Source organism: Lycorma delicatula, chromosome 12 (assembly GCF_047948215.1).
Source record: "Lycorma delicatula isolate Av1 chromosome 12, ASM4794821v1, whole genome shotgun sequence".
NCBI classification, from domain to species: domain Eukaryota; kingdom Metazoa; phylum Arthropoda; class Insecta; order Hemiptera; family Fulgoridae; genus Lycorma; species Lycorma delicatula.
In genome coordinates this window covers 23236965-23249169 of record NC_134466.1, presented here as the reverse complement: position 1 = coordinate 23249169, position 12205 = coordinate 23236965, and the positions used below count along the sequence as shown (strand labels likewise).

General features: G+C 29.1%; 1 protein-coding gene across 6 annotated transcripts in view; it reads left to right on the top strand.

Annotated features, from left to right (window-relative positions):
* Positions 1-770: 770 nt before the first annotated feature.
* Positions 771-12205, top strand: part of LOC142333440 (inter-alpha-trypsin inhibitor heavy chain H3-like) — a 69160-nt gene continuing 57725 nt past the window's right edge. For all 6 annotated transcript variants that reach the window (XM_075380539.1, XM_075380542.1, XM_075380538.1 and 3 more), the window contains exons 1-2: positions 771-926; positions 8878-9056. In XM_075380539.1, coding sequence (XP_075236654.1) covers positions 846-926; positions 8878-9056 — 260 coding nt within the window. In that variant the 5' untranslated portion in view covers positions 771-845. The remainder of the gene's footprint in view (positions 927-8877; positions 9057-12205) is intronic.

Genomic DNA, 12205 nt, shown 5'->3' with positions numbered 1-12205 from the left:
TCGGACTCCCTTTCTTATTACGGCTTCTTTCTTACGTTCTTCAATTATTACTGTTGCTGTTTGGTTCCTGTAAATGTGAGCAATATTTCTTGTATCGCTGTATTTGAACCCTAATTTTTTTTTAAATGCTGAACATTTTACTCCAGTTCACGTTATCGAATGCCTTTTCTAGGTCTATAAACGCCAAGTATGTTGGTTTGTTTTTCTTTAATCTTCCTTCTACTATTAATCTTTTTCTTTTTCCTGTTTAGCCTCCGGTAACTACCGTTTAGATAATTCTTCAGAGGATGATATGTATGAGTGTAAATGAAGTGTAGTCTTGTACATTCTCAGTTCGACCGTTCCTGATATGTGTTCCTCGGCTAGAATTACTATATCATCAGCAGTAAAATAATTGTACATTTAATAATCGTAGTAATAACGATAAAAAATATCAGAAATTATTTTGAAATAGAATTTTATGTATTTTTTTATTTTAAATAAATGTTTTTATGTAATTTAATAGGCGTACAAGGAAGTCATATAGTGTCCACATTAAATTTTTTATAATGATAATTTTTGTGAAAAAATAATAAAATTATTAAATCTATTTGTAAATAATATATTTTTTCTTACAAGTATTATCTAAATTTATCCCTAAATTAAATTAAATTATAAGTTTTATTATGTATCATATTTATATCACTCGTTACTGAAGAAGGTTCAAGGTCAGGCAAAATGACGTCATAGATCTAATTGCATCTTACTCTTGAGGAAAGATGATCGTTTATTTGTGTGTATATATACATTACTGTAAACAAGCACCGGTCAGTTCAACACCATTTGTTCTGTACACAACGTGCAACATGAATTGTGCGTTGGTTCTCGTATTGTTTTTGTCACCTTACGTTTTTGCCGAGGGTGAAACTACTACTGCTACAGATAAGGTAAAAAGATTATATAAATAATTTTTTTAATTATTATTGATTTAATTAAACATTAATAACCAATTTTAATGTAGAAAATTAATTTTTTCGATAACGAATTTCTTCTATTACTTGGTTATTTATTTGTTAAAACAATCGATTGCACATTTTAACCTTAAAAAAATTGTGTTTTTTATATTACCGTTAAATTATAATATATATTTCACTTTCTTGTGGACACGATAACTGCCGTAATTTTGCGTCAATCAGTTTTAAATTGATACATAAAATATAACGACCCAAAATCTCGATCGTGTTCGTTAACGGGCAAATTCTGATCATGGAGATGGAAATGGTGGGTCTTTTTCTCAAAAAACAAAATATCGCTTATTAAGTAAAATATCGAATTGGTTTAAAGTTCCTACTATTCTTTGGATAAGGGCTAAAACTTATATAAGTAAAGTTTTTTGATATCACCAGGGGATTTTTTATTGGCCCAGGGGATGGAAAAAATAGGGTTTCAAAAACCAAAAAAAAACATATCCTCCCTAAACAGGCACAGTTTCGAATCTGTTTAAAGTGGCTGTTAGTCCTTTACAAATTACCTAAAACCTTTGTTTGAAACAATTTTTGATGTGACCAATCCTTACGTTAAGGGATGATCAAAATATAATAATCTTTTCTCCTCCTATTTTCACATTCAGTGGTCCATCTTTGTTATTTCTACTACATTTCATTACTTTTGTTTTGTTCTTGTTTATTATCATGCGATAGTTCTTGCGTAGGACTTCATCTATGCCGTTCATTGTTTCTTCTAAATCCTTTTTACTCTCGGCTAGAATTACTATATCGTCAGCAAATCGTAGCATCTTTATCTTTTCACCTTGTACTGTTACTCCGAATCTAAGTTGTTCTTTAACATCATTAACTGCTAGTTCCATGTAAAGATTAAAAAGTAACGGAGATAGGGAACATCCTTGTCGGACTCCCTTTCTTATTACGGCTTCTTTCTTATGTTCTTCGATTGTTACTGTTGCTGTTTGGTTCCTGTACATGTTAGCAATTGTTCTTCTATCTCTGTATTTGAACCTTAATTTTTTTTAAATGCTGAACATTTTATTCCAGTCTACGTTATCGGATGCCTTTTCTAGGTCTATAAACGCCAAGTATGTCGGTTTGTTTTTCTTTAATCTTCCTTCTACTATTAATCTGAGACCTAAAATTGCTTCCCTTGTCCCTATACTTTTCCTGAAACCAAATCGGTCTTTTCCTAACACTTCTTCCACTCTCCTCTGAAATCTTCTGTATAGAATTCTAGTTAAGATTTTTGATGCGTGACTAGTTAAACTAATTGTCCTGTATTCTTCACATTTATCTGCCCCTGCTTTCTTTGGTATCATGACTATAACACTTTTTTTGAAGTCTGACGAAAATTCCCCTTTTTTCATAAATATTACACACCAGTTTATATAATCTATCAATCGCTTCCTCACCTGCACTGCGCAGTAATTCTACAGGTATTCATTTATATAAGCGCATTTACAATTAAAACAAGTTGTAGTATATTTTATTTTAAATTTTATTATTTCAAATACATTATCAAGTTTTTGTACGCTTCCTAGTACTATCAAGTACTGCTATATAGGGGGGCGATTCGTAAATATACATTTTAAAAAATGATTAAAATGACAATTCGAGTCCCGCGGTTCATCAGATGGGGAAAAAAACTTTGTCTAACAAAATTCACGATATTTTTTAAAGTATTCTTTATTACTAATCTAACTGAATTGAAATATAATGTTTTCATGTGTTCATTGACTTGTCGCCTCTTACCGATATTAATAATTAATGTGTTACCTATATTTTCTAAAGCAAATACAAAAAGACATTTTAAATTTTACACACTTGTAAAAATAGTTTGCTTAGTATTGCTTTTCATTATTATGTTTTTCAGGTTCTGAATTGTCATTCGGATTTGTTGTTGTGTTGCTGTAGGCGATCAAAAAGTTCAGTGATTATTTCTTTCACTTAACTTAAATACTTTGATTATATTTTGGTATATATAGTAAAAGAATAGAAATTACAGTATAAAATAATAATTTATTCAAAGAAATGGGTGGTAATTTAGTTAATCGCATTTTATTATAGGTTATTATAAATCAGAAGTATCAATTTATAACGAATAACCCCTCGTCGGGTTTACGCTTTGATTGCAATCTAACATAAACTTGATTTAATTTGATTTTTTTTTTAAGAGTTCATAAAAAATAAATAAATAAAACCGGTTTGTATCCAGCTGTTGATTTCTTAGTAAGTATACCATCCGAATGAGTTATGTTAGGTCAAAAAGGTACTGACATTTTATACTAGTAGGCAAAAAGTAGATGACAGCCATGAGTACAGCCAGTTTTAATTACTTTAAAATTTGTTGTTTTTCATTATTTATGTCCTGTTACACAATTTAAAAACTAGCTAAACAAAAAAAATATATATATATTATCACGGAGTTCTTTAGAACTTCCTCGTTAAGAGGCGACGAAGTCAACGAACTATTTACAGTTCTAAACATGACCTAATAGTGAAATGAAATTGGGAGGAAAAAATAAGCGTGAAAAAATTATATTTTAGTTCAATTAGATTAGTAATAAAGAATACTTTCAAAAAATACCACGAATTTTGTTAGACGTCTTTTTTTCCATTTGATGAACCGCGGTACTCAAATATGTTATTTTATTCATCTTCTTAATATACCTTTACAAATCGCCCCACTAGATAGTATAGTACTAGGTATCGTACATAAACTTGATAGAAATAACAAAATTTAAAAGAAAATATACTACAGCTTGTTTTAATTGTAAATGCTGTTATGTAAGAAGAAACAATTTTTTTGATTCCCATCACTCCTTAAAAAAAAAAAAAAGTTTTAGTTTTTTTTTTTTTTTTTTTTTTTTTTTTTTGTCTTCAGTCATTTGACTGGTTTGATGCAGCTCTCCAAGATTCCCTATCTAGGGCTAGTCGTTTCATTTCAGTATACCCTCTACATCCTACATCCCCAACAATTTGTTTTACATACTCCAAACGTGGCCTGCCTACACAATTTTTCCCTTCTACCTGTCCTTCCAATATTAAAGCGACTATTCCAGGATGCCTTAGTATGTGGCCTATAAGTCTGTCTCTTCTTTTAACTATATTTTTCCAAACGCTTCTTTCTTCATCTATTTGCCGCAATACCTCTTCATTTGTCACTTTATCCACCCGTCTGATTTTTAACATTCTCCTATAGCACCACATTTCAAAAGCTTCTAATCTTTTCTTCTCAGATACTCCGATCGTCCAAGTTTCACTTCCATATAAAGCGACACTCCAAACATACACTTTCAAAAATCTTTTCCTGACATTTAAATTAATTTTTGATGTAAACAAATTATATTTCTTACTGAAGGCTCGTTTCGCTTGTGCTATTCGGCATTTTATATCGCGTCCATCTTTAGTAATTATACTTCCCAAATAACAAAATTCTTCTACCTCCATAATCTTTTCTCCTCCTATTTTCACATTCAGCGGTCCATCTTTGTTATTTCTACTACATTTCATTACTTTTGTTTTGTTCTTGTTTATTTTCATGCGATTGTTCTTGCGTAGGACTTCATCTATGCCGTTCATTGTTTTAGTTTAGTTTTAGTTTTAGTTTAGAAGAAATTATTAAAAAAGGAATAAATAAAACAGAAATATCGATTTTAACGATTAAAAAGTGAATGATACAACCTTCATTCATACTTCATTTATACATAATGCATTTCACATTTAGAGAAATAATACAATTCTTAATGATTTTTCGTTGATTAATAAATGAAATCGGGCCTGTAAGAGTTTGTAACTTTTTTTTTTTTTTGCTTTTTATATGGAACACTTAAACATTGTTTATTGTGTATCTATAGTCTATATTAGATATATCTAACACGTATTTTTTTTTTAAAGAAAATTCTAAATTAATTACAAATTTTGATAATCGAAATGTAGTGTCTTACCTTTTTTGATATCAGTATCGTTTTTTAAAAACAATTTTATTTATATTACAGGAATTTTTTTTTTTTTTTTAGCGGAAGAAATGATATCTGCGAAACTCTTACCATACGATTTACAATTTCACTGTAATTTTTTTTTTTACATATTTTTTTATAATGGTGAAATGTATATTAATTTGTTGTGTATGTGTGTGTGTGTACTAACCATGTGTATTCCTCTCATCAAAATAATGTAAAATTTCACTTAAATATAGGTCTAGAAACGCTTCGTTAGCGAGTTATGGCTAGCGAATGATTTCGCCCGGAATTTAGCTCCCCTGGTGAAATGAGGTCAAAAAGACTAAACTTGATTTTCAAAAATAATTTGACGCAATCAAGATTATGTCAAAAATAACTTTTCCTTTTTTGATGACAATTATCATTAAAAATTATTTTCTTTTTCCTCTTCTACATTTTTCTTCCACTCTTATACTGTAAATAATTCCATTATAATATTCTTGATCGTTTTAATCAATATATTTTTAATTTGTTAAAAATTTTGAGTTTTATTAACAGAGAAAGCTGAGGGTGTTGAAATTTAAAATAATCGGAGAGCTTATGTGAAAGGTTGGCGATACCCATTACTAATTTCTATTATTTTGTGTTTTGATGACCTGATAAAAATAACCATCAGACAGTGAAACTAAAATCTATTAATGAGTTTACCTAATGCTCGTTCATTTAATGTTTAGTTTTTTACTTTCTTGTCTTTATATCTCTATATCTATGCTACTGAGAAACAATACTGAGATCTGAATTTAAGAGAGCATTAGAAGATTTAAATGGCAGAAAGGCTCCTGGAATAGACGGAATACCTGTAGAATTACTGCGCAGTGCAACTGGTGTGTAATATTTACTGGAAAAGTATAGGGACAAGGGAAGCAATTTTAAGCCTCAGATTAATAGTAGAAGGAAGATTAAAGAAAAACAAACCGACATACTTGGCGTTTATAGACCTAGAAAAGGCATTCGATAACGTAGACTGGAATAAAATGTTCAGCATTTTAAAAAAATTAGGGTTCAAATACAGAGATAGAAGAACAATTGCTAACATGAACAGGAACCAAACAGCAACAGTAACAATTGAAAAACATAAGAAAGAAGCCGTAATAAGAAAGGGAGTCCGACAAGGATGTTCCCTATCCCCGTTACTTTTTAATCTTTACATACAACTAGCAGTTAATGATGTTAAAGAACAATTTAGATTCGGAGTAACAGTACAAGGTGAAAAGATAAAGATGCTACGATTTGCCGATGATATAGTAATTCTAGTCGAGAGTAAAAAGGATTTAGAATAAACAATGAACGGCATAGATGAAGTCCTACGCAAGAACTATCGCATGAAAATAAACAAGAACAAAACAAAAGTAATGAAATGTAGTAGAAATAACAAAGATGGACCGCTGAATGTGAAAATAGGAGGAGAAAAGATTATGGAGGTAGAAGAATTTTGTTATTTGGGAAGTAGAATTACTAAAGATGGACGAAGCAGGAGCGATATAAAATGCCGAATAGCACAAGCTAAACGAGCCTTCAGTAAGAAATATAATTTGTTATATCAAAAATTAATTTAAATGTCAGGAAAAGATTTTTGAAAGTGTATGTTTGGAGTGTCGCTTTATATGGAAGTGAAGCTTGGACGATCGGAGTATCTGAGAAGAAAAGATTAGAAGCTTTTGAAATGCGGTGCTATAGGAGAGTGTTAAAAATCAGACGGGTGGATAAAGTGACAAATGAAGAGGTATTGCGGCAAATAGCTGAAGAAAGAAGCATTTGGAAAAATATAGTTAAAAGAAGAGACAGACTTATAGGCCACATACTAAGGCATCCTGGAATAGTTGCTTTGATATTGGAAGAACAGGTAGAAGGGAAAAATTGTGTAGGCAGGCCACGTTTGGAATATGTAAAACAAATTGTTAGGGATGTAGGATGTAGGGGGTATACCGAGATGAAACGACTAGCACTATTTATGGAATCTTGGAGAGCTGCATCAAACCAGTCAAATGGCTGAAAACAAAAAAAAAAAACTGAAAATATCTATAAAGCAGAAATATGCCATGCTATGAAGAGTATTACTTCAAATATATATATATATATATACAGAGTTACAGTAACAATGTATTAAGATTACAATTTGTTTCAAACTAATCAAACTGATTTGGGAGAAAATAAAATGTCAGATTGTGGAAAAATATAAGCCTATGTCATGTCTGCAAAATATAATAATGTAGAACTGTCAGCTGAATATTAGAAGCAGTGCAGTGCAATACACCTTAAAATGGTATAGACTTATGATGGGACAGTTGAGATGAAAAGAGAAAGGTTTACAATATATAATAATAATAGCAAAAAAGTAATGTTAATAAAGCCATTGAACCTGTCATCAGACTGCAACTATACAGATAACATGGATAGAGTAACTAAATTAAAAACAGGGTTTTTCTTCTTTACTTCCTAATTTTCTTTTTTGTTTTTAACAAAATAAAGAAATGAACGTGTCAAAAACAAAAAAAATAATCAATACAGAAAAATAAGCAAATAAAATTATTACTAAAATAAGTATATATATATATATATATATATATATATATATATATATATAATAAAATTAAACAAACACATCCATTGTACAGCTTACTCATGTGTACTGATTGCTTCCTTGCAGATCCAACAAATCATTCTCGCTATATCAGTTGACTGAGCTTTCTAAACTTTAGTAATAATTCTTTTTTTTTTACAGATAAACATACATAAAAAGTTGTTTGTGTGGCAACTTCCTCCTGAAAACAAATTACTGATGGTAACATGTAAAGAGTTTGTTAATAATAAATTTATTATTCTCCCACATTTAAATTCTCATAATTTTATTATGTGCATTATATTGCAAACAATATTTGTAATCTACAAGTTTTTTGCAATTTACTAATTTTAAAATATTGTAATTTCATGACCTATACACATTCAGAGTATAATTATTTGCTATCATCTTAAAGTTTTAATGCTACTCATTTCCTGCACTTTTTTTATTTGTTTCAGTAATTGATTTTAGTTGTAAAGGTTAAATATATAATTTACTCTAGACTATTGTTCTATCCAATAAAGTAAATAATGTACTAGCTTATTTTCTCATGAAATTATTTTTACTTATTTTAACAAATTTATTATGTATTAATTAATATCTGTTTAATACATTTTAGTCTTCGATTTCCTTAATAAATATCTATCTTTATATTTACCATCTTCTCTTAATTTTTTTATTCTTTCTTTGGTTTTAACATTTTCTTCGTCTTTATATTCATCTTCTTGTCATTTTTTTTTTTTTTAAATATATTCTTCATGTTCTTTCTTTTTCCTGTATGATTGTTTCTTATTCACCAAATAATCCAGTAATATAAACTGAATACTTTACACTGTAAGGTCAAAGTTAACATTTGTAACCAGTATACAGGAGTTCACTAAACAGAATACTTTAATTATTATTAACTTTTATTTATATGACACACTAGAAATCTGAAACTTTTGTTAATCAGCAACTCATGAAGATACGAATAATACTGATCCACTAAGACGAGTAATAAAGGGACTTTTACTCTATCGTAATATTTCATGAATTAATAATTGTATAAATATTTGATGTTAATAAAAACTAATATTTCAGTAATCGTGTAACTGTACACTTTATTAAAGAATTGGAGGATCGTATCTCACTTTCAAATGAAATAAGTTTAAATGAACTGCAGCAAAAAATGTGTATATGTAATTCAACAGGCATACAAGGAAGTCATGTAGTGTCCACATCATATTTTTTTGTGAAATCAGTTTATAATCTTCACCACAAATAGATAACACTATTATTAATTAACAAAGTATAACACTGTACACTGAATTCTCATTTTATTTTTTTTCAGAAACCTAAAGATACAATTTTAAAACCAAGAATAAAATATATAGAATATAATAGTGATATTCAACATCATTATGCTAAAACTGTTGTATCAAGCAATGTTGGTAACCCAGCAAATGAATCACAAGAAGTTCATTTCTCTCTTGTTTTACCAGAAAGTGCATTCATATCTGGTTTTGTAATGTAAGTATTTAATTATTATTTTTTTAATAGTAGGTTATTTCAGGTTATTTTATTGATTCTACAATTACATTTTAATATTTTTACAATAATTTATTACTTAGTAAAAGTGTAGTTGAATAACAGTAAATATCTTAAAAGAAATAAGAAATCAGATAACTAAAACTATAACTAGTGTTTTAATGGTAATATCTAGGACACATGAGCCACATGATAATTACATACGTAATTATCAGCAGAAATACTGTTAAAGTGTAATTGAAATTAATAATGTTTAAATGAAAAAATATTTTTGTGCAGTTTATATCTGATTAGTCTAGATGAAAATATTTTAATCTAAATTTATTGATCAGACAAAACATAGTTCCATAAGAAATAATGTAATACCAGGGCCAGCTGTAGGTGGTAGATGACTGTCTACAGTGGCAAAATTTTAGGAGCAGCAAAACCGCCAGAATTACAGCGCAAAAAAAGTAATAAACACGACCCACAAAAATATATTTAGATTGAATCTAGAAAATAATATTACTATTTAGAAGAGATTACTATTTAATTAAACTTTAACTGTCACTAATCAGAAATAGTTCAATGAAAATCAATTTAGTCACTGGCAAATTATCTTTATTTCGCATACTTCTGTTGTTTATTTTAACATATATTTTCAATAGCAGATGTAATTAGTGTACTGGTGCATAGTAACATTTGAATCCAAGTCAGAAATTTCATCTGCCTAATGGAGTAAACTTATTTCAGAATTAAAATTAAGTATCTTTTTATTTTATTTTTCTTGAATTTTTAAAGTTGAGATAATATTTTATAATTCAATTGTTGCTTATATGTTAAAATTGCCGCAATAGAAAACCTTTGGGCAATGAATATTATAAATATTTGCCAATGAATAAGGAAGCAGCTTAAGGTAAGCGTGACCACCAAAAATCGCAAAATATCGGGATTATACATTTATTTCTGTACAATTCCTTGTAAATATTCTGCTCATACGATAAAAAATACGGAAGATATAAATGTTTCTGTAAATTATTTAGACCTGAAATCCGTTTGTTGCAAGCTCGAAATTTTTCTTATATTTTTCTACATAATACTGCAAGAGTATTATCTTACTACAAATTCTACAATAGTTTTATTTTATATGCACCATAGTTTTGTTTTAAACGTTGATTACAATACATGACATCTGTTGCCGTTTGTTTATTTGCTTATACAATGCCTGTAACTAAAAGGTTATGTAGTAAATTTCTGGTTTTTTTCGTTATGTAATTATGTAATTATTATTTTTTTCATTATGTTTCAAGTTTGTAATCAGTGAAATTGTTGTTGTGTATCGTGAAGTTTTATATAACAAATGTTTGTACAAAATGCCGAGATCTAAAGTCTTATAAAAAAAACGTAAGTTTAGAGGAAACTAATACACCAAAAAAATTGTGTTCTTGTAAAACATCTACATGTTAACCGAATCAGCCTGAATTTAGATTGTTACAGAAGTTTTAAAGTATCAGGTGATGGATATTGCATATTTAATGTTAATTTATTGAGTAAGTTTTTAAAAAACATTTGTTGTGAAAATGACTTTGTAAACTTGATTTATTGTGACAGAAAAGGAATTGGTTGGCCAAAAGTATTTTATTATAAGTATAATAAATTAATTGAATTTTTGAATTCGAATAAAACAAAAAGTGGTAAATGTGATATAAACTTGCATTTTGTGTATGCTATGAGAACTATTGACAAGGGGCCAAATCCTTGAAAGTTATTTTGTTCCCTCATGGACTTATCCTCACCTCCAACAAAACTTCATGCTTACACAAAATTATAGCTCATTGGGAGTACTAAGTGTTGTGCAGAAGAGAGCATGATAAGAGCCACTGAGGAAGCTATATCTGTAAACAGTAACTGAAGAAATCTAAGTGTGGCTCTTGACAGCCCATGACAGAAGAGAGGTCACACTTCACTCAATGGAGTTTGAGTGTAACTAGTTTTGATACTAGTAAAATTCTTGATGTTAGAGTATTGAACAAACCATGAACACTTGAACAATTGAAAGTCAGTATTGAACAAGCTGTATTAAATATCCAGCCACAAACTTTGAAAAAAGTTGCAAGAAACGCTGTAAAAAGAATTGAAGCTTGTATTCTAGAAGATGGCAGCCACTTCCAACATTTACTCTAAATGTAAGTTAATGGATGGTAATAATAAAAATTACATTTACATTTACACATGCCTTTTTATTATTTCAATGCCTACCAATATAAGGTTGGGTTGATATGGGACACCCTGTACTATCAGGAATATATAACTCAGAATGCAGCAGGAACATAACTGTCAGGGCCGTTGAAGTTTTTAGAAGTACAGAAAAAATGTAATGTATTTTGAGTATCAGGGAGACAGGGACAGTTAGGTCAAAAAGTGGTAGAGGATAACCCTTATGAGATTGATAAAATCATATAAAAACTTAAATGTGTTGGGAACATACAAAAGCGTATAGGCTCTCAGCTGCGCAAATGAAAAAAAGACATGAAAGAGCGGTGTTTGGCAGATGGAAAACCCATCGGCAGTAAGAACAGGCTTACCTTTTCCAAAGTAGATAGAATTCATTCACACTATGGTCAAGCTATTAGAGAAAAATTTAAAAATGTCAGATTTCAACATAAATATTCATTTTGACTAGTTTCGGTATGACGTCTGTATGTATGTATTACGTATATACATATCTTGCATAAATCAAAAACGATTAGCTATAGGATGTTGAAATTTTGGACTTAGGACTATTGTAATATCTAGTTGTGCACTACCCCTTTTGATTGGAATCGACTGAACCAAAAGTGTCGGCAACTAAGCCCAAAATCCAAACAAATTGATTTTTAACTTGTTCTTAATTGCAGTCATAAGCCCTCATTGATAGCTTTCCAATGATATATCATAAGTGGTACTTATTTTCATTGGTTCCAGAGTTATAAGCCAAATTAAATTTTAATTAATGAAATATTTGGATCTTTCAAGGGGAACGCACATCGGTTCGAATCAGACTTCATATCCTTTTTTTTATTATTATTTTTTTTATTTTATATTGATTTATTAATAATTATTTATTGTAAAAAAACTTTTACAATAAATAATTCAATAATAATAATAAAAAT